The sequence below is a fragment of the Rhinoderma darwinii genome, chromosome 3 (genome assembly GCF_050947455.1).
Source record: "Rhinoderma darwinii isolate aRhiDar2 chromosome 3, aRhiDar2.hap1, whole genome shotgun sequence".
Classification (NCBI taxonomy): Eukaryota; Metazoa; Chordata; class Amphibia; order Anura; family Rhinodermatidae; genus Rhinoderma; species Rhinoderma darwinii.
The window spans coordinates 136,277,872-136,305,612 of NC_134689.1; the positions used below are offsets into that span (position 1 = coordinate 136,277,872).

The following is a 27,741-nucleotide window of genomic DNA, read 5'->3' on the forward strand; positions in this document are numbered from 1 at the left end:
TACTACAGTACGTAGATAACTATGACGCTAGGAGCTCGGCTCCCTGCAGTGTGTTCAGTCAGTGAAATACTGCCGACATACGGTCTGTATATCACGGACCGAACACGCTCGTGTGAATCTGGCATTATTCGAACTCTCTCATTCTGAGCCACACCCAGTGACGCTCACTCACTTAACGCCCACAAGTTCACTTATTAAGGGTAAGGCCACACGGTGCGGCCCTGACACAGTCGCGACGCAGCCAACAACTGCGTCGGCACTATGTTTGGCGCTGCTGTCAAACACCCTGTTAATGGCGACGCATTATTTCAGGTAAAACGGCCCTTTTCGTACAAAATCGAGCGGCCATAAAAGGTGTATTAATTAATGGCCGCACAATTTTGCAGATAAAGGTCCGTTTTTACTCGCATTAACGTGTGGCCATTAACAGGGTGTTTGACAGCCACGCCGAACATGGTGCCGGCGTGGTTATTTGCCATGTCGCCACCATGTCAAGTCTGCTCTGTGTGGCCTTACCCTCAAACAACTAATGGCATCCATAAATGAAAACAGGTGCCTTGAAATTATTTACTTTGGCATTGCTGTCAGAGAAGTACCTTCAAACAGAAATAAGGTTGCTACTACAACATACAATTTTTTAACTATTACTGCACTTATTTAGACAAAATTTTCACCAAAAATCTATAAATTACTTTAATTACAGAGATATTGTAATTTTATATTTTGTTGAGGTGGCCATTTTCGCAAAAGTGACAACCGGACGTGCAACCATTGTTATGATCAGCAGGTTGTGGACCTACTGGGCTACTCCACTGGTTTGACTTAGGGCCACCTCTCAAGGGGAAATTCTCTAAGTAGCCTCTCCGGTCTCCACCCTTTAACCCCTATACAGAGATCTGGTCTTCTCTGCGGGGAGGCTACCAGGTCGCGACCTCTTGAGGTGGTCCCGGCGGAGTAGCTGCTGGCCAAACTGACTAGAAACAGGTGGTAGGGGGTAGTTGGACACAGGCAGCTAGCGGGTTACAAGGTGACCATAGATAGCAATAGTGGACTGGATGCAGGCTGATGTTGGATAACTGGATATAGGCAGACAATAGATAACAATAGCGACCTATATACGGGCTGGTAACGAATAAGTGGATACATTGTTGTTCCAATGTTGTCCAGGCACCAGGTGGATGGTGGAGGTGCCTTTAATAGTTATGGGACAACAGGGTTTGACAAAGTGATTTTAGAATTTTGCGTGCGAACGGAAGAACAAGAGAAGACGCCGGTGGCCTGGGATAGAGGCAGGTTGCCGGAGGAGGTATGAGACCCGCTGGCAGGGACCGCCAACAGAAGAGGGACCTGTCATCAGCACTACAACCATATTGTTATCTTATTTGAATTATCCCCATTTTCAGCATGTTGTCTTACAGGATGCCCATTCAAATAATTAGGCTACCATGTTATACAAGTTCATGCCAATCTGGATAATAGGTTGGATCCTGAGCAGAGAACCCCCTTTATGATATCCATAAGCCTTAGAAGGATTGTTTTGACAGGGGTTGTCCAGATGAGATGACCCCTTTAAAGATCAGAAAGTATTCAGCGTATGCTATATTTGTAAGTGTGTGTGTGTGGAGTTTGATGTCGCAATAGCACCTATCTGCCCCCACTCTTATCAGACATTTATAGCATAACCTATAGATGTGCTATGAATGTCATTCATCGGAATACCCCTTTTAATTAATATTGACAATGTTCCTTTTTTAACCTATTTACAGGTTGCAGCTGGAGGTACCTCAGGGTTGTGTTTTAAGAAACTCAATGTGACAACAGCAAATTTTCAAGTACTTATAAATCGTTTGGACAGAAGGGTGAGCATCATTTTAGTAAAGTTCTACAAAAATTTATATTAATGATGGAAAAGACCTATCTGATGAATACATAAATTATAAACAGACAGGTTAGCAATATCTCTTTTCTGGTTGACTGTTGGCACATGTCAGACACGGAAACTCCGATACTAGTACATAGTTGCCAACATTTGAATTTTTTTTCCAGGGAAACTTAGGGTGTGGCTTCTCTGATGGGTGTGCCTTATGAGGGCATGGCTTGTCTGGTGGGAGTGGCTAATGGGCATGGCTTTCTTTCCAGAATTTCTGCATACAAATAAATGAACAAAAATGTCTGCACTATTTTGGCTGACAACTACTACGGTGGCCGGTATCTCTCTGGTTATCTGGTTGTATACAAACAGGTGATGTCTCACTTTATCACTAGTGCTAGGTAATATGTGCTGACCACTACTGGTAGCATAAAAACGAGTGCAGATAGTGCCCACTCAGTGCCCCTTGTAGATGGTGCTCCACACTGCCCCCAGTAGATAGTGCCACACACTGATTCCTGTAGATAATGCCACAGTGTCCACTGTAGATAGTGCCACATGGCCCCCTGTAGATAGTGCCACATGGCCCCCTGTAGATAGTGCCACAGTGCCCTCTGTGGATAATGCCAAAGTAGCTTTTGTAGATAGTGCCACCCCTCCTGTAGATAGAGCTACACAGCCCCCTTGTAGATAGAGCCACACAACTCCCCTGTAGATAGAGCCACACAGTCCCCCTGTAGATAGAGCCACACAGTCCCCCTGTAGGTAGAGCCACACAGCCCCCTATAGAGAGAGCCACACAGCCCCCTGTAGATAGAGCCACACAGCCCCCTGTAGATGGTGCCACACAACCCCTTTTAGATAGTAGATAGTGCCACAGTGCCCTCTGTAGATAATGCCACAGTGCCCTCTGTGGATAGTGCCACATTCCCCGTAAATAATGCTACAGTGCCCTCTGTAGAAGGTGCCACACTCCCCGTAGATAATTCTACAGTGCCCTCTGTAGATAATGCCACAGTGCCCTCTGTAGAAAGTGCCTCACCACTCCTAGATAATGCCACAGTGCCACTCTGTAGAGAGTGACACAAAACAGATAAAAACAAGGACATTTATGCAAAAACACCGAAAAAGGCCATACTTACAAATGGACACAGCCAGGTCAGAAACGCTGATGAAGGCGAGTGAGCAGGTGCTTTAAATAATAATAGCCACTCCCACTATTATTTAAAGCACCTGCTCACTCGCCGTCATCAGCGTTTCTGACCTGGCTGTGTCCATTTGTAAGTATGGCCTTTTTCGGTGAGAGAGTGACACACACACACACACACACACACACACACACACACACACACACACACACACACACACACACACACACACACACACACACACTCATACACACTCATAGATGGTGCCACACCCCAACCTCGTAGATAGTGCCACACACACCCCCTTGTAGATACTGCCACACACATACACCCTTGTAGATAGTGCCCCACACAACCCTTGTAGATAGTGCCACACACACCCCCTTGTAGATAGTGCCACACACTCCCTTGTAAATAGTGTCACGCGCACACCCTTGTAGATAGTGCCACGCACACACCCCTGTAGTTAGTTCCACCCCCCACTAGTAGATATTGCCTAGCACACACCCTTGTAGATAGTGCCACGCACACCCCCTTCTAGATAGTGCCACCCCCCCTCCCATACAGATAGCGCCACCCCCCCTCCCCTGTAGATAGCTCCATTTGTTGCCGATGCTCTGGCCGGGGATTCCTCTCCCGGAGGAGCCCCTGATGTCACTGTCCATATATGGACAGTGATGTCAAGGACTAATTCCTGGAACCGAATCCACGGCCAGAGCATTGCCGACGAGGAGCCACTGACGTCCCTGTTCATATACAATGCATTCGAAAAGTCTTCAAACCCTTTGAATGTTTTCACATTTTGTTATGTTGAGGCCTTGTGCTAAAAAAAAATAAAAATCAAGCATTTCCCCATCATTCTGCACTCATAATCCCATAATGGCAAAGTGAAAACAGAATGTTCGTAATCTTTGCTAATATATTGAAAAGGAAAAACTAAAATATTGCATTGACATAAGTATTCAGACCCTTTACTAAGTACTTAGTTGAAGTACTTTTGGCAGCGATAACAGTCTCCAGTCTTCTTGGGTATCATGCCACAAGGTTTGCACACCTGGATGTGGGAATTTTCTGCCATTCTTATCTGCTGATCCTCTCAAGCTCTGTCAGTTTTGATGGGGACCGTCTGTTAATAGCCATTTTTAGGTCTCTCCAGAGATGTTCAATTGGGGTCAAGTCAGGGCTCAGGCTGGGCCACTCAAGGACATTCACAGAATCATCCCTAAGCCACTCCTGTGTTTTCTTGGTTGTGTGCTTAGGGTCACTGTCTTGTTGGAAGGTGAACCTTCGGCCCAGTCTGAGGTCCAGAGCAATCTTGATCAGGTTTTCATTAAGAATATCTCCGTACTTTGCTACATTCATCTTTCCCTCAACCCTGACCGGTCTCCCTGTCCCAGCTGCTGAAAAACACCCCCACAGCATGAGGCTGCCACCACCATGCTTCACTGTAGGGATGTATTGGGCAGGTGATGAGCAGCGCCTGGTTTCCTCCAGACATGACGCTTAGAATTGAGACCAAAACTTTCTATCTTGGTTTCATCAGACCACAGAATCTTGTTTCTCACAGTCTGAGAGTCCTTCAGATGCTTTTTTGCAAACTCCAGGCAGGCTTTCATGTGACTTTTACTCAGGAGAGGTTTCTTTCTGGCCACTCTTCCATAAAGCCCACATTGGTGGAGGGCTGCAGTGATGGTTGATCTTATGGAAGTTTCTCCCATCTCCACACAGGAGCTTTGGAGCTCAGCCAGAGTGACTATTGGGTTCTTGGTCAACTCTCTTACCAAGGTCCTTCTCCCCCGATTACTTAGTTTGGTGGGGCGGCTAGTTCTAAGAAGAGTCCTGGTTGTTCCAAACTTCTTCCATTTAAGAATTATGGAGGCTACTGTGCTCTTGGGAACATTCAGTGCAGCAGAATTTTTTTGTACCTTTCTCCAGATCTGTGCCTCCACACAATCCTGTCTCTAAGCTCTACAGGCAGTTCTTTCCTCCTCATGGCTTAGTTTTTGCTCTGATATGCATTGTCAGCTGTGAGACCTTATATAGACCGGGGTGTATCTTTCCAAATCATGTCCAATTAAATGAATTTACCACAGGTGGACTCAAATCAAGGTGTAGAAACATTTTAAAGATGATCTAGAGAAATGGGAGGACCCCAGAGCTAAATTTTAAGTGTCATAGCAAAGGCTCTGAAATTCTGTTTTCACTTTGTCATGATGGGGTATTGAGTGCAGAATGATGGGGAAAACGTGCATTTTTTATTTTTTTTTAGCACAAGGCCTCAACGTAACAAAATGTGAAAAAAATGAAAGGGTCTGAAGACTCTCCGAATGCACTGTATGGGCAGTGACATCAGGGGCTCTTCCTAGACCGGAATTCCCATCCACAGCATTGCCGACGCTCTGGCCGGGGATTCCTCTCCTGGAAGAGCCCTTGACGTCACTGTTCATATATGGGCAGTGACGTCAGGGGCCACCTCTAGGACCGAAATCCTTGGCTAGAGTGTCAGCAACGCGTGGCCGGGGATTCCTCTCCTGGAGGAGCCCCTGACGTCACTGTCCATACATGGACAGTGATGTCAGCGGCTACTTCTAGGAGCGGAATCCCTGGCCAGAGCGTCGGCAACACTCTGGCTGGGGATTCTGGTCCAGGAGGAACCCCTGACGTCAATGTCCATATATGGACAGTGACATCAGGGGCTCCTTCAGGAGAGGAGTCCCGGGCCAGAGCGTTGGCTAGGGATTCCATTATTAGAGGGAGTGCTAATGGCGCTATCTACAGGGAGGGGGGTGTAGTGCTGTCAACAGGGTGGGGTGTGTGGGGCGCTACCTACAAGGGGTTGGCACGATCTACAGGGGGCTATGTGGGCACTATCTACAGGGGATGGCACTTTCTCTAGGGGGTGTGTGTGGCACTTTCTACAGGGGGTGTTGTGTGTGGCACTTTCTGCAAAGGATTCTAGTCCAGGAGGAGCCCCTTACCTCACTGTCCATATACGGACAGTGACGTCAGGGGCTACCTCTAGGAGTCGATTACCCGGCCAGAGCGTAAGCAACTATCTGGACGGGGATTCCGCTCCCGGTAGAGCAGGGAGCGGATAGTTTACTACTTCCATAATATTCAATTGTATCTGCTTCCTGAGGATGCAGATACAATTGAAAAGGCAGAGAATGTTGACAAATACGTATGCTAGTAATTTTCCCGCATGAAAAAATAGAAAAATTTAATTTTTGTCATTGTTTTTTTTGGTTAGTTTTTTGTACTGTTCAGGTTTCATGCTACATAACCTGTTAAGTTAATTCTTTAACCCCTTAAGACACGGCCTATTTTAATTTTTTAATTTTAGTTTTTTCTGCCCCGCCTTCCAAAAGCCTTAACTTTTTTTATTTTTCCATCCACATAGCCATATGAGGGCTCGTTTTGTGCGGAACAAGCTGTAGTTTTTCATGGCACTATTTATTGTACTGATGTATTGCAGTATGTCGCTATACTGACAGTCTCCTTTGAGGCTCTGCCAGAGGCAGGGCTTCAAAGGAGTAGGAAGATGGCGGCAGACCTGGGGGCCTTCATTAGGCCACCAGACTGCCATGACAACACAATCACGTGCACCCAACAATCACGTCACCCCGGATTCTAATGATTTAAATGCCGAGGTAGCCATTGACCATGGCATTTAAGGCGTTAAATGGGTGGAATCAAAGTGATCTTTGATTCCGCCCAATGCAGTGAGGTGTCGGCTGTATTACACAGCTGTCACCCGCTAAGTATGGAGTGAGCTCAGTCTGTCAGCCTGCTCCATACGTCCCCTTAATGGCTGTTACATACATGTAGGTTGCATGTCGTTAAGGGGTTAAGCTATTGCGATCATGTAGATACCAAAATTGTGTAGGTTTTTTATTTTTATGTAGTTTATGGGCAATAAAATATATTCTATGCTGAATAATAACTTTTTTGGTGGACGTTAATTGTTATTATTTTTTCTTAAAGTTTTTAATAACTTTAGTTTTTAATTATAATGTATCTGCATATTCTTGTATGCTATTATATTACACTTTGTCCCTATGACACAGGTTGCTGTTAGAGCAACACATAGTGTGCCCTGACAGCAGGCTTACAGATTAGACAGCTTTTGGGTCTTTTCTAGGTTCTAATGAAGCTCGACAATAAAAGGGTTAAACAGCTGTGGTCTGTGTTTCTTCCGATTCTAGCTGTATTTAGCGTGCTACTCTAAATTTAGGAGCTGAGAGTAGCTCCTGCTTAGAGAATGAGTGCTCACTGTAGCGCTCATAAACCTTTTCTACAGCGACGCCAAAAGACCTCGCTGTAGACTCTGGACCTGCACCGCCCGCTGTCAAAAGACAGTGGATGGTTGGGCACCAGTCATCAAGCGCACACATCTTAATACATTTGGCACATTTTTACCAGTCGTACTGGCATAGAATCGTCAAAAATGTTAGACTTTTCATTTAATACATCTGATTCAATTACGTCTCTTTGTAAACCACGCCTTTTTTTATTGTCAAATTTGACAAGAGCCAATAAAAAAAAATCTAATTTTATTGCAAATATGTCGCACAAGCGTTTTGCGACTTTAAATGGCAAGAGCTGCTTATTAAACAGATAAGAAACTTACAAGCTATTATGTGATTGTATCAACCTTTAAAAAATATTTTAGCAAGGACGTAAGTACAAAAGATGCAGATCATCCGCTGCTATTGGTTCCTTGAATAGAAGGCCCAGTCCTGGCTAATCCTATTCATTTTGCTACTTGGTGTGCAATGACATGTGTAGGACTATCACCTCCTGAAGAACTGCATTTTTAACAAGCAAGGGCGTAGGAAATTGGCCTCAGTGTCATGGGAAGGACGTAAACAGAAACAAACACTAGGCCCTTCTGATATATACAGTTTAGTCATGTAAATCAATTTCCAAAGATTGACTGCAATACACAAACATTTTTTTATACAGTACATAATCGACCACAATATGACACTTTTTGACTAATGTTATTAGATGTCCTTACAATTACTGAAACTAAATATGTCATAAGAGACCTTCATGGAAAAACCCTTTAGATTTCACAATTTGCTATTGAATTTCTCCTTGATTTTTTGGCTTTGATATATTTATGTTGGCACTTTTTGTTGTTTCAGGTAGAAGTGAATTCAATACTTCAACCCTTACCTTTTTCAAAGCAAGGTCTATGTATCCAAGACACTGGAGCAATGTATGTCATTAACACACCAGCGGGCATCAGCATTAAATGGACTCATGTTACTGGCATTATAGATATACAGTATGGCCTGCATTCCAACCAGTCCACCAAGACCGAAGGCCTTTGTGGTAAGCAGTACCTGGAGGAATCCATGCATACTCATTCACATATAAACAGATACACAGAGACTGGACAAAACTGATATGCCTACATACGTACAGAGCAACTAAGTTATGTAAAGATAATCCAAATCCTTATACCGTTGGGTAACCCCTGAAAAATGTTTTTACTCCTAGGTGAACCTCTACTTTCTATTCCTACCTCAAAAAAGCTTGTTGTGATTTTATATTTTGCCCAAGATTTGTTGACTGCTTTGCCTATGCTCATGACAAACCGCTATGGGTAGGCTGCATTTGCTATCCCTGCTGGAAAGGTGACGGCTCTTTCTGCTTCTGTCTTCTGAAGAACCCTGCTCTAGATGGTGGTACAGGAATACTGTATACAGGATGTTTCCACCTCATCCCAAATATTGAAGTATGATCATCTCCACACTAAAGTCTAAGTTTTGATCCAAACCTAAAAAATACCTTACGTTCACCCATTCCTGAAATCCACCTTCTTCATTTCATATACCCAAATTCAGGCCACAGAATTTACAACTAACCCCCTGTTAACAGATATGATATATGAATATTAACTGTGCATTGTACATATTAACATTGTGCATTGCACCATCAAAATATATATATATATATATGTGTGAACAATACAAGAAATTGGTCAAAACTAGATTCAGGCAATGCCTGCTGTTCACAGGCTTTGCAATTTGCAAGTGTCAAGATAACGCATGTACCTGCAACTATTCTCCCGAAAAATCCCATATTCACCGCATTCCAAATTATTATGTAAATGTTATTTTTCGCTGATTTTCCTAAATAGTCGATGCAAATGACAGTCAGTATAATCTTCAAGCCATCAACCGTTGGAGTATAATGCAAATTTTATTGAACAAATCTCCTAATGATAACAGATTTTTTTTAGAAGTAAAAAACTCAAAATGCACTGTTTCAAATTATTATGCACAACAGAGATCAAAACATTTTAAATAAAAAAAATACTAAACAGGCCAAGTTACATGTTAACATAGGACCCCTTCTTTGATATCACCTTCACAATTCTTGCATCCATTGAATTTGTGAGTATTTGGACAGTTTTTATTTGGACAGTTTCTGCTTGAATATCTTTGCAGGATGTCAGAATAGCCTCCCAGAGCTTCTGTTTTGATGTGACCTGCCTTCCACCCTCATAGATATTTTGCTTGGGGACGCTCCAAAGGTTCTCAATGGGGTTGAGGTCAGGTGAACATGGGGGCCACACCATGAGTTTCTCTCCTTTTATGCCCCTAGCAGCCAATGACACAGAGGTATTCTTGCAGCATGAGATAGTGCATTGTCATGCATGAAGATAATTTTGCTAAGGAAGGCACGTTTCTTCTTTTTGTACCACGGAAGAAAGTGGTCAGTCATAAACTCTACGTACTTTGCAGAGGTCATTTTCACACTGTCAGGGACCCTAAAGGGGCCTACAAGCTCTCTCCCAATGATTCCAGCCCAAAACATGACTCCGCCACCTCCTTGCTGACGTCGCAGCCTTGTTGGGACATGGTGGCCATTCACCAACCATCCACTACCCAATCCATCTGGACCATCCAGGGTTGCACGGCACTCATCAGTAAACAACACGGTTTGAAAATTAGTCTTCATGTATTTCTGAACCCACTGCAACCGTTTCTGCTTGTGAGCATTGTTTAGGGGTGTCTGAATAATAGCTTTATGCACCACTTGCAATCCTCTGGAGGATCCTACACCTTGAGGTTCGCGGGACTCCAGAGGCACCAGCGGCTTCAAATACCTGTTTGCTGCTTTGCAATGGCATTTTAGCAGCTGTTCTCCTAATCCTATTAATTTGTCTGGCAGAAACCTTCCTCATTATACCTTTATCTGAACGAACCCGTCTGTGCTCTGAATCAGCCACAAATCTTTTCACAGTACGATGATCACACTTACGTTTTCTTGAAATATCTAATGTTTTCATACCTTGTCCAAGGTATTGCACTATTTCACGCTTTTCGGCAGCAGAGAGATCCTTTTTCTTTCCCATATTGCTTGATACCTGTGGCCTGCTTAATAATGTGGAACGTCCTTCTTAAGTAGTTTTCCTTTGATTGGGCACACCTGGCAAACTAATTATCACAGGTGTCTGAGATTGATTACAATGATCCAAAGAGCCCTAAGACAGAATACCATTCATGAGTTTAATTGAAAAACTAATAATTAAATGTTTATGACACTTAAATCCAATGTGCATAATAATTTGGAACACGGTGTATATCCCCATTTTTTAAATGAAGGTACACTAAGAAGATCGTTATTAATCCGTACATTATGTGTGAAGAACTGCAGGGCACTAAAGCTTTATAGTGTTTGTCATTTTTATCCCAGTAATAAATCCCAGCAATATTACTTCAGGGGTAGCCTGCTTTATAACTGTTAAGATGTCATACGTTATGGATAGTGTAACACATTAGAAGGCATTGAGGTGCATGCTTTGTAAAGAATAACACTTTTCTTGTGTATATGTTATGCTTGTTTTAGGAATATGCAATGGTGATCCAAGTGATGATTTAAAGATGCAAAACAGAACTATAATAACTAACAAAGAAGATATAGAAGCATTTATTAAAAGCTGGGAAATTGAGAAATCTGTTGACGTTACCACGAGACGTCCAGTGAGAAACTGCACAGAAGATAATTGCACTTATTGCATGGAACTACTCAACAGAAAAGTACTTGTACCCTGTCACAGGAAGGTATGAGCCCTCACGTGGTGGTTTCTGTTATTCTCATTAATCTGAATAAATAGCCACTGCATATGCGTGGTTTTATCTCCATCAGCGGCCGGGTATCAAACAGACTGTTCTCGACTGGAGGCCCCAGTGATAGGACTCCCAATGAATATTGCTATATGAAATTGGTGACATTTATTGAAATGTCGAAAAATACAGTAGTGGAAAAACCCGCAAAGTCTGTTGTCTATGACATTGGCACGCGTATGGTTTTTATGGAAATGTTGCCGTTTTTGTTTGTGGTAATAGGCCTCACAGTGGCCACGCATCAATAACTGCATATAAACAGTATACAGTTTTGCCATGTGGTTTTTTGATTGCGTGGCACATTTCTATAGTTAAACGCACTGTTTAAAGCACCTTTATTGGAAGATTGCTTAGCTGCCTTTTTTGTTAATGTGTTGTGTATATTATTGTGTAAAATGAGGTCGAATAAATTGGATTTCTAAGGCTCAGTTTATAATATGATCTAATTTGTAGGTTTCTCCACAAGATTTCTGTGAGAAGATGTGGATCAACAGTACATACTTTTTAAATTATGAATGTGATGCCCTCTCAGCATATGTCGCACTATGCAATAAGCACAATATCTGCATTAGATGGAGGACTCAAGATTACTGCTGTAAGTTATATAGTGCGAGTATTTAGCTATTTTTATTCTTGTTATCATGGAATTACCGCCTTCCGCAGGGGTCATGTACACAGTGATGTGGGCACTATTTTACCCTGGGGGAAAAACAGATAATTCTTCAGTGCTTGGCAGATTTTAATTCTGACAGCCTGTAGTCAGCATACCAATAAGGTTGTCTGGACAAAGAAAATGGTTCATCTTAATAAGTAAACAAGTTTTGCAATCCTACCTGAAACTAAAATTTTGTAGCGAATGAAGAAAGAGCAATGCGAGAGGTCTATGCTAGTAGGGGACGATCATTTCCCAGCGAACATTTTGAGTAATACAGTTCTATACAGAAGAGACCTATGTACATGATTAACTCCACCACTTCTAGTCATGTAACTAGCACCTTTAGATTTATTGGCCTAAATAAAATTTTGGGGGGCATAAGTTGCATGATATAGTCTCGGAGCCATTTAAAAGGTTCAGGACCACCCACTGTATATTTACGGCAAGCGGACTTGGTCCTTACAGCACAGGCTTCTGCTGGCCGACAAATCGATTGGGCAGCAGAATGTTGGGTGACGGCAGTTAGAAACTGCTTGGGACCTTGGAGAGAAGACAGAAGTGGATTTCACTACATGACACTATAAATATCGTGTTATATATTTTTTTTCAAGAATTTTCTAAGGAAGTTGCTATGAAGATCATTTTTCCCTGAATATTCTTTTTACCTATTGCTTCCCTATCCAAATATTAAATATTGCCTGTGTAGTTCCCTCATATAAACATTTTAGATTGGCTCACCTCTGCGTTGGAGGCTCCGTTACAGGCCTCCGTCACAGATCCGGCCAAGATTACTGGAGACAATAGTGCAGCATGCTGCGCTATTATCTCTGGTAAAATCACGGACACCCCAACGGAAAGCCGACGAAAACTTTTGAAGTCAATGGGTTCCGTCAGCTGCTGCTTCTGTTGTTCCCTCGTCCTGCTCCTCAAACGGAGCAGAACAATGGAACACACTGATGCAGGTATGAACTGAGCCTTACTGTGAGTAGTGCTGCTTAGGTTCCCTTTTTTGTCACTTTATATTCATGCTTTCACAGTACACTATGTTCTATAATTTCTATAATATCTTACTAACTTTTTAAATGTTTGCGATAGCTTTGCCATGTCCAGAGGGAAAAGAATATCAGGCCTGTGTCCAACCGTGTGCTGCTAAGACCTGCTTAAACAAGTGGTATTATGAAGAGTCCCCCTGTTCTTACTTAAGAGAAGATTGTGTATGCAAAAAAGGAACCATTCTTCACAGAACAGATTCTGAGATTTGTATTTCCGAAGAAAAATGTGGTATGTTTTTTTTCTACTACAAAATGTCATGCTTTTAACTAAAAATATTATTTAAGCAGCATATATATTTATCAAAAATGGCAAAAATGTGAAGTCTCCATTTTGACATCTTTATGTGCTTGGTGTGAATTTGGAAAATTCTCATGTTTTATAGAGGATAAATGGTTGTGAGAAGATTGCTAAAAATTCATCATATGCAGTAAGTCAAATGGACTGGCCCATTTTAATAAGGTAAAGTGGACAGAACCGATACTTCTGCTAACAGGCCAAACAGATTCATTGAGAAGACTCTATGCTACTCCAGATTGATGAGATCAGATTGATGATATCAATGGTTGGGCAATGTGGTTTGGTTTGTCAAAGGGTGAAGTCACAGATTTTCTTGCAACTAAAAATGAGTTCCATTCATCTGAATGGAACTTGCAGAAATCCATGTGCTTACTCCAGAAACAACCCAATTCAGATGAATGGAACTGATTTTTAGTCGCAGAAATTTCTGCAACAAAATCTGTTACGTTACTGCACCTTAATTCTGCCTTTCTCCAGTTGCTACAATTAACTGTAGATACTATTATTGTGAAGTTTAAAATGCTAGGAGAAATAACAGCTGAATTTTCCCTTAGTGACCAGTCTATTTTGGCCCTTAATGACCAAGCAACTTTTTTTGTTTTTTCTTTGTGGCATTCAAAAACCCATATCTGTTTATTGTTATTTCTGTAGCTGTATGAGGGCTTGTATTTTGTGGGATGAGTTCTATTTTTCAATGGCACCATTTTAGGGTACATATAAGTTATTGATTAACTTTAATGAACTTTTTTTTTGGGTAGACAATAAAAAACCCTATTAATTTAGGGCAATACCAAATAGGTATAGTTTTTTTTTATGTTTTACTACTTTTGCACTATAAAAACACTTCTAAACAAAAATATGTATTTTTTTTAATTTATTTTTTTGCATCACCACATTACATTGATTTTCCTGTAGATGTATTCGTATTGGGATTGTTTTTTTCAGGACTAGATGTAGTTTTCATTGATACTATTTTGGCGTAGATGGGACTTATTGATTGACATTTTTTTTTTTTTTGCGGGGGCATTTTTCTTTTGTGCCACTCATCATGGGGTTTAAATAACATGTTAACTTTATCATTTGGGTCTTTACAATATATATATATATATATATATATATATATTTTTTTTTTTTTTTTTTTTTTTACACTTTTACAAAATAAAACCACTTTTTATGGAAAAAAGGTTTTATTTTTTTACTATGCATTTTTTTGTCCAAATAAATTTAATTTCAATTTGTTTCAATACTTTTATAGCCCCACCTAGGGTACTTCACAAAACAATCGTTTGATCGCTGATATAATGCTTTGGTATACTTAATATACCAATGCATTACTGTCTATCAGTGTAAAACTGAGAGGCAGTCTATTAGCCCATGCCTCTGGCATGGGCTATTAGCCATGGCAAGCGTGATGAATCTTTGTTAGGCCCCTGGCTGCTATGACAATGTTAGGGTGTACTTACATAATTGGGAAGGTTATAAATGACAGTATTTCTTAGCAAAAGTTATGTTTTAATGTAGCTAAGGAATAAAGGGATATTTTTTTTGCATTAATACCATTTGGTTAAATGAGTGGTTTATTAATCTCTTCCTAGCTATAGAGCCTTATAACCCACCATCCGTTCCCGACCTAATACTTGTGTTGTTAAATGTATTCACATCTGCTGCCATGTTCCAAAATTTAGTGGAAAGACTTCCGAGAAGTGTGGTGGCTGTAAAATGTTCAGGCGTCAACGTACTGTTACCATGCAATGTAGATTTGCATATCATATACAATTAATGACACACTGAAACTGATAAAATGATAACAGAAAAAGTAAACAGGAATTAAATGAATCCAACCATAGCCAGTAGGATGCCCCTATGCCAGCTATGATTAGATTTTTAGGCACCTCCCTTCTTACTCAACTATTCTACTCTACAAAAATTGCCGACCAAAGGTGAAAAGTGGTCCCAGTGATGAACTTAGGTCTGCTCATTAGGGGCATCAGGGAGTGACTTGGCTCTTCACCAATATTCATTTCTGTCTAAATAGAGAAAACATTTTTTTTTACCATAATGTATTTTTTGTATTTATAATTTAGCTTGTACTGATAATGAAGGACATCCACACTCACCAGGAGAGATCTGGCATTCATCAGCCAATAAATGCTGTCTGTCAAAATGTCTCGAGAATGGAACTGCTGTGTCCATAGAACCTGACTGTGGCGAACAACCAGACCCAATATGTAATCGGGAGGGTGAGATGCTTATCCGTGTCATTGAAGAAGGGGCTTGCTGTCCAAAAAAAGTCTGTGGTATGTAAGTCCACTAAACTAGTACTTACTACATTTTACATTGACATGTTCTACAATTTCTAACGTTACGTACATTTTCTATTTCTGGATACCAAAAGTCAGCTTGGTTGCCTTTTTAAAAAAAATATTGTTGTTCCTATCCATTTCTTTCATTTTTAGTCTCAGTACAATAAATTGTAAATTATAGAGATTGTAGAATTGACATTCCAGGTTTAAGATTCCAAAGCAAATCCGAAGGATTACCATTTTGGAGAATCAAGAAAATAAAATAATTTTTAAAATGCGCTCATTTCTGCTTAAAATATTCTCAGTGAATCCTATAAAGAGAGATGATTCTGTAGATACCTTATTTTCCTAATCCTCACAATTCACCTCCCATCATACAGCATCAATAATAAGACTATTGAATATGAATATACTATTTTATATGTTGCTGTGGTTTATAGATTATTTTAATACCTTTATAGACTGTAATACAACATTATGTGAAAAAGCTGTAACGTGCAAAAGTGGAGAGCGATTGGTTGCTGAATACAGCCCAGTGACCTGCTGCCCTCAGTTACACTGTGGTGAGTATGCTTATTAGGTAGAGAAATTAAGAAAATGTAACAAATTATTACAAATTACACTTGTGGATGTATATTACTTCTCTCATCATTAGTTTACAATATTTTACATACTAGAAGCCTACCACATACTCTTCAAATTGTTTTTCTATTCAATACTACATATCTTCACTAAGTAATAAGATATATGTCCAATTCCTGGAGCCAAAGAATAGAAAATATTTTCCTTAAAAAACTCAAGATGTTATAAAACAGTCCAAAAAATTGTCCATGCTGCAACAGAAGATTTCCTCCACATTCACAACCACCATCAGAGGTAATGCCCAGCAAGTAACAATAAAAGACGCAACTGATAACAGCTTCCTGAACGATCGCTCCCTTTCTTTAATGGTGGTGGTGAGTGTGAAGAATATCGTTTGGATACTGAATTTCTCTTTTAGCATGGAAGACACAAACTTTAAGTTCATAGCGCTACAAACTTAGCTCTTTTAGTGTATCTAGGCTTCTCTGAAAAGTCCATGGACTTTAAACAGTATTTGATCTGTAAACAGGAAGAGTAGAAAAGGTGGCCATAAGCAATAGACTGCTGTAGCAAGATCCCTTCATTTAGGACAACATCTAACAACAACATCATGTCTCTGCTAGGCTTCTGAACGCAAAATGGCCCTAATCACTTTAGCATCATTATTAAATGTAATTGGGTTAAGAAGGGTTGCAATTTGCTACCAACAGCAAGCACTACCATATTCAGCTTATGGGAAGCAAATCCAAACGAGTATCACCACAAATACAAAACTGTGTAAATTATACCTACTATTGTGTGACCGAGCAGAAATGTCCAATCAGAAGAAGCTACTGTGGAGTATCATTCGTGTATGAACATTTAAATATGCAAAATTGATAATCTGATTGTTTCTATTTTACAGGCATAAATACAGTTCAATGGTTATGTGGGCAAATACCTAAATTATATTATGCATCAAACAGCTAGGGCTTAGTGTGTGTTCACACTTTGTCAGAGCCCGATGTTGGAGGTATAAGTCAGTCGTATTCCGTTGACGTATAGCTCCAACTGAAGGCTCTGATCAGGGCCGGCTCCAGGTTTATGTCGGCCCTTGGGCAACAAAGACTTAGTAGACCCCTTTGCGAGCGAACTCACGGCAGCAGTAAAATGGAGAATGTCACTATGTGCCCCATATAGATGTTAGGCCCTGTTTATGCCCCGTATAGAAGTTAGGCCCCCAGTTTGTACCCGCATAAATTTAGTGCCCTCTGTAGATAGTGCCACACAGCCCCCCTCCCAGGTAGTGCCACACAGCCCCCTCCTCCCAGGTAGTGCCAAACAGCCCCCCCAGGTAGAGACACACAGTGCCATTCCCTGGTAGTGCCACTTAGCCCCGCTCCCTGGTAGTGCCACACATCCACCCCCTTGTTAGTGCCACACAGTCCCATTCCCTTGTAGTGCCCCACAGCCACCCCCTGTTAGTGCCACACAGCCCCCCTCCCTGGTAGTTCCCCACAGCCCCCCACCCTGGTAGTGCCACACAGCCACTCTCCCTGGTAGTGCCACACAGACCCCTTTGCTGTAGGTAGCACCTTTGGGGTTCCCTCTAGAAGTGGAATTCCCAGCCAGAGCATTGCCGATGCTTTGGCTAGGGATTCCGCTTCAGGAGAAGCCCCTGATGTCCCTGTCCATATATGGACAGTGTTGTCACGGGCATCCCCAGAGCCATAGTCCCGGGCAGAGCACTACTAGCACCCTGCCTGGACTAGGGGTGTAGCTACAGGCTCATGGGCCCTGGTGCAAGAATTCAGCTTGGGCCCCCCTACCCCTCCCCAACACCACCAGACCCCAGTGCACGCCTATGCCCAGCTACCTTGCGCATACAGGCGTGATGACATCACTACATTGCGCTTGCATGCGCCGAGCCGCTCACAGCACAGTGAATGCTGGAGCAAGGCTCCAGAATTGAACCCAACTGAATGTGCGTCCTGAGGACCGAGATTCAGTTGGAAGCGGGACCAGCGCTGTCTACACTGTGTGGCAACCGGGGCCCTGCAGGCCCGCCAGGCTTAAGGGCCCAGTTGCGACTGTTGCGACCCCCAAAGCTACACCACTGCCTGGGACACTGCTCTGCTCCTGACTTCACTGTCCATATATGGACAGTGATGTCAGGGGCTTCCCTAGAGACGGAGTCCTAGAGTGGAGCCGCTAGCACTCTGCCTGGGACTCCTTCTCTCCTCTTTACATGGCTGTCCATATATGGGAGAGCAGGGTGGCACTATATACAAGGTGGGGAGCAGGGTGGCACTATATACAAGTGGGAGCAGTGTATATGGACAGTGATGCCGTGAGGATGGCAGCAATAGCACCCGGCGGACAAGTGAGCCCCCCCCAAGTGTAGTGGGCCCCGGCACTTGCCCAGGTTCACTGGGTTCTTACGCCGCCCTGGCCTTGATGTTTGCCACTGTATAGTCATACAGTGGCATATGTCATCCATTGGCCCCAATGTTAAAAAACTTACCGATACATGCTTTTTTGCGGTGGCCTACTGTTTAGGAAAGTTCAGTCTGCTGTGCTTTCCTATACAGTAAAGAGTTATGCTGTTGCATATCACCCGGAAAGAGCCCAGAAGGACAAAAAAATTTTATAAAAATTAGTTGATCTATTGGGATTAATAACATAAAAAAATAATCTAACTTTCCTTTTTACAGTGTGTGACCCATCTGCTTGTCCAGCAGTAACACACCCAGAATGCAGACAAGACCAGATTTCAGTTCAGGTTAGACAAGAGGACTCTTGCTGTTTCTCCCATCTCTGTGGTAAGTTGATTTCCTGATGAATACATGGATTTGATTTTAATTAGAATTATTTTTCTTTTAAAGGGGAAAGTCTTTATCTACCAACATTGCTATGGCTTTCTGGCAAACAGGAATTAGTAGCTCTCACAACAATGTCTACTATTGATTGAATGTGGAAGACAGAGGCCTAACTTGAAGCTTTTTTATACAGCATTTATAATATTGGTGTATTCTGATGTGGCATAGGGGGCTTTGGGCCCCTCAGACAATAGAGCTCTAATGCAACTTCTATCTATGCACCGCCTATAGCTACACCCCTAGTGGTAGATATATTTTATAAAATGTGGCTAATGGGATTTTTTAAAAAAATAGTAAATATACTTCCCCTTACTCTTTACCTCAAAGGGTTTTATTAAATATTTTAGTTGATTATGCAAGAGTGAATTTGTATAAAGCACATATATGCTCAGTTGCCAATTTATTAGGTTTGTCTGCCATTCATGTAGTAACGAATCGATGCATAAAAAGATTCAGGCATTGATCTGGGAATTGTTCAGCTCAAACACCAGAATGAAGGAGAATTGTAATCTTTGTGACATTGACTGTGGAGTGCTTGTTGGCGCCAGACAGGATGGTAATATCTCAGATATTGCTGTTCTCCTGGGACTTTATAGAGAATAGTGCCCCGAAGAATCTTAAATTCTGCACTATCATGGTGATTGTAGTATCAAAGTTTGGTATAAATCACATGAATCCATGTATGAATTCATGTATGAATGCAGTCTTAGGCTGGGTTCAGCTGATCGTAATGGAATGTTGGTTCAATGAATTAGGGCCCTTAAATAAGACCTTCCAGGGAAAACACAACTTTCCATGTCTGTATTCCCCACCTGACTGTATACCACACGCTACACTTCTTTTATGCATTGTGTATTTACTTTTTGAACTGCTGCCTTGTCTGTGCTTTAAAAAAGCCTCCATCTTGATTCTTAGATTCCCCCAGCTTTCTCTTCCTCTCTGCTTTGCTATCAATCAATTTGCTTCAGCATAGCATCACATGACCAGCTATAAACCATACCATTTCTGCATGCTGGGGGACACTGTGATTATCATTCTCGCTATATTCTCCTACAAAAGCTGAGAAACCATAAGTATACAGACAGGGAGGCTGCACTATATTCTTCTACATTATACCTGTGTGACAGGAACCTGTCTAAGTATTAGTGGTAGCTGGTGATAGAAGTTTCTGTCCCCCTCTGTGAAAAACTAGTGTGGTACAGGATCTGCTGAAGCCTGTGTTGGATGACACATAGATCTCCATAGAACCAAGTAGAGATAGTGTGTCACCGAGCCTGATTCACACTGCTGCTAAGCAACCATCCCAGTCTGATATATAGAGATAGAAGCAGCAAGAAAACAGGTGAGAGACTGACACATGGAATACCATAATGGTACTCATGGGAAAGTTTCGTTTTGGCCGGAGTTTCCCTTTAATACTAATGGAGAATCATTTAAATGCCTCAGCCTACTTGAGAATTGTTGCTGACCATGTGCAACCCTAATAGCTACATGCCCCAGGATAACATACCATGTCATAAACCTCACCTCATCTCAAGTTCTATGATCGTGACAAAAATAAAGTCTGTAGATATCTAATAGAACACATTTGGGTAGTTAGGGAGTTCTATTAGGTATACCGAATAAAGTGGCGACTGAGTCTACGTGCAAAGTAAATTTTATTAAGATAAAAATAAGACCCAACAACCACAACCTTTCACACAGTACAAAAAGCAAGTCATTTTATGGAATATTGGTTTGCACCTATAAGTTACATATATTTACAACTGTGTATTCATCATTCTTTATGCTCTATGATCGTGCTGTGACGCTCACAGGGATTGTGCACTGTACTGTGAAAGAGTTTGATGTTTATATTAGCTATGTGCAGGCAAACCCGAAGTATAACTGATGGGCTTCTGTGCAGTAAAAATGTTGAGCAGATAATATGCTCATGCAATGGGTCATTAATAAGCATTAGTGTAAAAAATATCTATGGGATTGGACAGTTTTAGTGTCATAACATCCAAGCTGTAGAATAACATTGAGAAACATTGCACTTATGCTTGTCCGTGTTTGATGAGTAAGTACAAATGTACAAAAATGTAATAACTGTTTATTTTACACATGTAGTTTGTGAATCCTGTACAGAACCTGTTCCCGTTTGCCAAGATGGAGAAATCCTTACTATAGATTTGAATACTACTTACCAGTGTTGTCCCCATTATATTTGTGGTAAGATTTTCGTGTTGCTATTCTTTAACTAATGCTTAAAACTCTATTTTGTAACCGTACTTTTGTTCTATTATTTAGTATGTGATGAGAAACATTGCACTGCACCACCGCTGACCTGTTCTCCTGAGGCCAAATTGGTCAAAAAGATTTCAGATAAAAATTGCTGTCCAGACTGGCACTGTGGTTAGTATGGATAATTGTATTTTGTTATTTATGACATTGTGTATGTAGACTTATTAGATGAGTAGCTCTGATCACACTGGTGCCATGGTTTCTGTTTTTACAGGACCCATAACGGATATGATAGACTTTATTTGATAAAATAGTGCAGCAAGTATACTTATCTTCTTTCTCAAAAAGTTATTTTCTTTCTCAAAAAGAAATTTACTACGCATACTTGATATATAATATTGTGAATAAATACACAAATGCCTAAAAAAAAGTCCTGTTTAAAATATAGTATGCCTATCTGTATGATGAAATATAAATACTAGGAGCCTGTCCATCTGGAGTTGTTCTTTCATTTAATGAAATGCTGCACGTCATAAAATGTCCTGTGTGTATCAAGGTTGTTCCTTGATCTGGTCTATGACTACTAAAATTCTGGCCATATTACACTTAGCCAAGATCACTTGCTCTTTTTGCTGATAATTTTCTCCTTTGTCACAGAATGTAGCTGTGGAAATGACACCACCCCGGAATGTTCACTGGTAAGCATATATCTATAATTTATATTTCATCAGGACGTTTATAATAACAGCTCTATGCCCTACCACAACACGGCTGAAATGATAGCGACTGATGGCTATAAACAGTGATGCTGCCATTACACATAATTTATCCAAATTCTAACAACCTCATCTCAGAAGAAATAAATGAGGAAGATTTTTTTTCATATTTTTTTGCAGAAAAACGCTTAGAAACTACTGACGCAGGTTTTTTCGACCTCCCATTGTTTTCAATGGGAGATCAGGGAGGGAACATGCCGCTTTTTTTTCCAGTGAGTGGCCAAAAGCCGCCTGGGGAAAAAAAAAACGCTTCTGCCTCCCATTGAAATCAATGGAGAGCGATTTCGGAAGTTTTTTGGCGCTGATTCAAAGAACTCTGTGTGAACTGACCCTTACAATGAAATTCCTAGATAAGAGTAATTTCCTGAAATTCCTCAGGTTGGACAGACTGCAATTGATGTCCTAACATTGTACATTGCTGAAACACTTTAATAACGCATAACACTTATTATTTTATACAGGGAGAGCTTCGAAGGATTGATACTGAACGACACAGCCCATGTGGATGCAATCTTTACATATGCGGTAATTCCTTTTTTTTTTTAAAGTTTTACTATCTATTTATACTTCATACTGTATCTTACAGATTTGTGGTGAAAGTTGGTGATTTTATTTTTCACTTGTACTTTAAAAGGTTTGATGTAGATCACATGCATTCAATTAAGGACGCAGCTTAAGGATGTTAAGGACGCAGCTATTTTGGGACTTGAGGACGAAGCGTTTTTCTTTTTCGTTTTCTCGTCACCTTGTTCTGAAGGCCATAATTTTTTAATTTTTCCGTATTAGGGCTTAGTTTTTGTGGGATGAGTTGTATTATCCAATAGCACCATTTTTGGGTGCATATAGTATATTGTTTAACTTTTAACAACTTTTGGGAGAGGGAATTGAAAAAACAGCTATTTTAGCATTGTTGTTATGTTTTAAATTTACATTGTTCACTATGCAGCATAAATAAGGTGTTACCTTTATTTTATGGGTTGGTACGATTACGGCAATAACAAATATGTTCCGGCTTTTTATGCACAATAAAAACCCTTTTAAACAAAAATGATTTGTTTTTGCATCACCGCATTCCAAGAGTAGCCATATGTGGGCTTGTTTATTGTGGCATGAGGTGTAGTTTTCTTCGCTACTATATTGGGGTATATAGGACTTATTGATTATCTTTTATTATAGTTTTTGGGGGAAAATAAAATAAAAAGCAATTTTTACGTTTTTAACGGCCATTTGTCATCCGTATTTTGCGGCCATTAAAAAAACGGACGAATTTAATTTGTCAGGAGTTTTTTGTCCCAACCCCCTGAAAACGCCACAGTGCCAATGTAGATAATGCCACAATGCTCCTGTAAACAACACAAAAGCAGCATAAGTTCCCACATCATAGAGGTCGCCTTGTCCTAGCAGGTGGGCTCACACAATTCGATCAAAATGTGCGCTAAGAACCTCCCTATTGTAACTAGATTTATCAGTAATGCATATTTATTTATATTTAGTGGCTTAGGTGTTGTTAGTGTTCGCAGTGTGCTGTCGCCATTTTCTTGTGTGCTGTACAATGCCCCTGTAGATAGTGTCACAATGCCCCTATAGATAGTGCCCACGTACTATATATAGTACCACAGTGTCCACTGTAGATAGGGCCCACGCACAGTGCCCATGTTGATAGTGCCACACTCCCCTATAGATAGCGTCACCCCCCTTTGTAGATGTCGCTACACACTCCCTTGTGGATAGCACCACTAGGTGCGGAATTCCCGGACAGATCATTGCCAACACTATGGCCGAGGATTCTCGCATTACAAAGCCCATAATGTCATTGTCCATATGTGGATAGTGACGTCAGTAGCTCCTTCTAAGAGCGAAATCCCTGGCCAGAGCGTTGCCAGGGATTTGCATGCGTATATATGGACAGTGACATCAGGGGCTCCCTCTAGGTGCGGAATCACTTGCCAGAGCATTGCCGACGCTGGTCGGGGATTATTGCATTACAAAGCATTCTACAATCTCAGTCGTTGTAGCGGGAGCCCGGCTATCAATCACAGCCGGGCTCCTGTGGTGATCGTGTGGGCACAGCTTCTGTCCTCACACGATCACAATCACGTACATGCACATCATAATGCGGGAAGGTGACCCTTACCATGACGTGCATGTACGTGAAAATGCGCGAAGGGGTTAAACATTTTTTTTTGCATATGCAGTACATTTAAAATAATAATTGTGTATATGAAATTCCCAGAATCACCTACAGTACAAAATAGTTTTTCGTATCTATAAAATAAAAATCCTATACTAAAGATTTGAATGTAAAGTACACAAAAGGAAAGATAGAAGAATCACAACAATAACATAATAAACATATGCCCTAACATACAGGCATTATAACCAGACAACCATGGGATCCTCTCTAGGGCCCTGAATGACCAGTAATTAAGGAAACTCCACTTAATGGAATCACTCAAATTTCTTCTATGACATATAAGCAAAAATCCTCTTTGATGAAAACCAAAGTCAATATTGATCAAAGTGTTAAAATGCTGTATGTCTCTTGTGTATCTCCTGTAGTTTTTCATTCAAAAAGGGTATTGTGGAAAATATTTGTTTTTTTCAGAAGTTAGCCACCCCAACAGTCATGCTTTTGGAAACCCCCAGTGATCGTCTGTAATCATTAGGGAAATTTCAACCAGCCACAAGTGTTGCGCTCCAAAATGGCAAATAGAGGTGGTTAGCAGGGTAACCCCTCTATAATGTCCATATGCCTTAAAAGAGCCTATGCACAGGTGATGTTGTCATGAAGCAATCTCTTTAAAAGAAGAGACACCACCACTATACCCACTTGTTGTTTTTTTTTTACTGGGAGGATGGATGTTTACCTTATCCTGTAGGCAGCTCTGTAACTATAATTTATGCTTTTGGCGGTATTAGCGAAATTGAATTGCTCAGAAGTTTTCCCAAATAAAAGTAGTTTATTGGGTTTATTTATCATACTTTATTTATTGATTGTGATTTATTATTTTTTATTTTCTAGAAAAAGAAGAAGTTTGCGTATATCAGGGAATTACTGTGCTGCACCCTGGTCAGTCTCTAATTGAGTACTTGAATGGAGAGACTTGCTACACTGCAAAATGCTTACATGAAAAAGATTCCGTAACTGGATTTCATGCCTTGGAAACATTGACAGTAAACTGTTCCAAGAACTGTGCTCCTGTAAGTATTGACATTGTGAATTATACACATGGAAACATTCAAAAACTTTGTCGTCTGGATCACCTCCTAACTGCCTTCTAGTTGATGTGAGAGGGCGGTCCAGACTACATAGCCAGACTGCTGTGCTGCAACCAACTGAGGCAGCAAAATACAAAACTGAAAATCTAATGAAGCATATTGCACATTTCTATATTTTTAGATTTTTCAGCTAGTTACAAGAATTTATTTGTACATTGGATTTTCTGATGTAGCTAGAATTTACATTTAAAGTAGTATTTAAACATGGGGAAGCATATACAGAAGTTGTAGAGTTGAATTATTCATTTAACTCTTTCTTTAAGTTTTCCTGCAGCCTAATAGGAACCACAGGTAACAAGATAAGTTATATCAAATGACAAAAACAGCCCTGTTACAATTTAATATTTGGATTCGCCACATCTGTTGTGTCATTGGAGGGTATCCAGGCATACATGTACAAAAAAAGGCGCATTTGTAAAACTCAGATTTGATTCACACATGACCTGACTTCATTTTCCATCAGTTTGCACCAATATCCATAATTTTTTCCTATCATTCTCCAAATTACCTCTAATAGGGGTCTCCTGATTGGGAGAAAAGAGAATCGGACATGTTCGATTTCAACATTTATTCTTTTGTCCTACTAGAAGATAAACCATTACAAGAAGTGTGCGGCAGAATCTTGACTCCCAATTCCCAATGAAATAAACATGCATGCTCTATATGGAGAGGTCTATGGGGAGATAGCTGTCGGCAGAATGCTTGTTCTTACCAATGCTTCTAGGGGTAAAAAGCTCCAAACTTTTCATGAATTTCAAATTGATTAGTGAGAAAAAAAACCACGTATAAATTCGGAGCCACACAGAGGTACAGACAGTATGTGCGATGCATTACAGATCTGTAAAAAGGCCTATTAGGATACTTAAAAAATGTTGTTTTTTTTAAACTATAATGCAATGTTATAATTCTATATGACACTATATTACTACCTGTGCATATAAAATAACTAAGGTATATCCTAATATACATTATTGAGGGAAAGTCCTGGAGGCCTGTGTTAGTCCCTTAGCTGTCTATGTAAAATTATCAGACATGGCAAACCCAATGCTAGGGTTGGTGAACAAGTGACAAAGGGAGCCCCATTCATTTGTCAGCACCATGATCAGCATTGAAGGGTTAAATATGGCGATCACATTCCGGTAACCAAGTCTATTAGTTCGGTTATTAATGGGCAAGTGCCTAGGTTTATGTTGGCAGCAAATAGACATGGAGAAGGGGCAGCACTTGTACACTGTGATAAGAGGAAGGGGAAGACAGTTATTCAAATCCTTGTGGAAAGAGGTACAGTCTATTAGGACGTGAATAGTCAGTGCTGAGACGGGAAGTGGTTAAGTTTATGTAGGAGGAGAATCCAACCGTGATGTATTGATTAATACAAACTGATGCAATAAATGAAAATATGATTCATACATACCAATTTCATGCCTGTGACATTTTCTATGTTCTGATTATAGAATCAAGTTTATGTCCCATCCTCAAACCATCAAATGTGCTGTGGAATCTGCAAAAATGTATCATGCACTTTTTACAGTGACAATGGAACATTCACTATAAATGAGGTAAGCCTTCATCTCATCTAGTGAAAGGTAAACTTATAGATCCCTATATATTTTACTTTTGCTTTAACTTAATAACAATGCACTCACATCAACAAAAGACATTTTGACACATAGTGCGAAAAGTAAATATAGTACATTATTTTACCATAAACCAATTTCTAATATATAAATAACCACTATATACTATATTATCATGTTATTACCCTATATGTACTAGATTCTTAAACGACATCTGTCTCTGCACTTTTGACATTGTGGTAAATACAACATTTAGCTGTTTTATTTGTTTCCATGGAAAGTGGCCGTGTAGAATAAGGAACTGGGAGCCATATTTTTGGAGTTTTTTGTGCAGGTTGTAACAGTTTGAACACCACCAATTAATTTTGTATTGTAGGTCTGATTGACAGGCCATTTACAGTTATTAGTGGAAAAACTCATTGAAGGGCAACATTTGCTTTGACTTCTATAGTTGGGAAATTTATATTTTGTCTGCATATTTTCGACTGTGTACAAATATTTACTGACATTGATCCCTGTCACCAGGTTATCATCGTTAACTAGTAACTTTTGATTGAGACACAACCAGCTTTTTCTTTTGCCATTACACCTGATTTTAAAATGTACATCTAACATTGAGTATTTGCAACATTTCTTACTTCAAAAAATAACAGTCAAGAAAAGTGGGCATGACCAGGCAGTAATTGTACTTTGAGATTCATTTATCAAGCTACAAAAGTTATAAAAGGTGCAAATTAGTGGCACAAATGAAAGTGTAGAAAGAAATTCAAAAGTGTTTGCATGTATAATAATTTATTCAAAAACTGTTTAGCTCCTCAGCATGACTGCCCAACAGACAGTGAATGCACGCAGCACAACGGCGGATCGAAGGACAAAAAGAATAGAGCTAGAACTGTTAGTTAGTGTCTGGGAATACCTTCCAGGTTGTTTTTTTAAGAAACAAGAGGATACAGTGATTCCCACATAAGTGGTT

The 27,741-nt window shown here is 40.5% G+C and overlaps 1 protein-coding gene across 1 annotated transcript in view; it reads left to right on the top strand.

The window, feature by feature from the left end:
- OTOGL (otogelin like) overlaps window positions 1-27,741 on the top strand; it is a 200,570-nt gene that overhangs the window by 156,778 nt on the left and 16,051 nt on the right. The window contains exons 40-53 of the mRNA XM_075856786.1: window positions 1,767-1,859; window positions 8,169-8,358; window positions 10,885-11,099; window positions 11,616-11,757; window positions 12,913-13,098; window positions 15,252-15,464; window positions 15,932-16,033; window positions 18,746-18,853; window positions 21,023-21,124; window positions 21,203-21,307; window positions 21,794-21,834; window positions 22,374-22,437; window positions 24,935-25,113; window positions 26,646-26,750. Coding sequence (XP_075712901.1) covers window positions 1,767-1,859; window positions 8,169-8,358; window positions 10,885-11,099; window positions 11,616-11,757; window positions 12,913-13,098; window positions 15,252-15,464; window positions 15,932-16,033; window positions 18,746-18,853; window positions 21,023-21,124; window positions 21,203-21,307; window positions 21,794-21,834; window positions 22,374-22,437; window positions 24,935-25,113; window positions 26,646-26,750 — 1,845 coding nt within the window. The remainder of the gene's footprint in view (window positions 1-1,766; window positions 1,860-8,168; window positions 8,359-10,884; window positions 11,100-11,615; window positions 11,758-12,912; window positions 13,099-15,251; window positions 15,465-15,931; window positions 16,034-18,745; window positions 18,854-21,022; window positions 21,125-21,202; window positions 21,308-21,793; window positions 21,835-22,373; window positions 22,438-24,934; window positions 25,114-26,645; window positions 26,751-27,741) is intronic.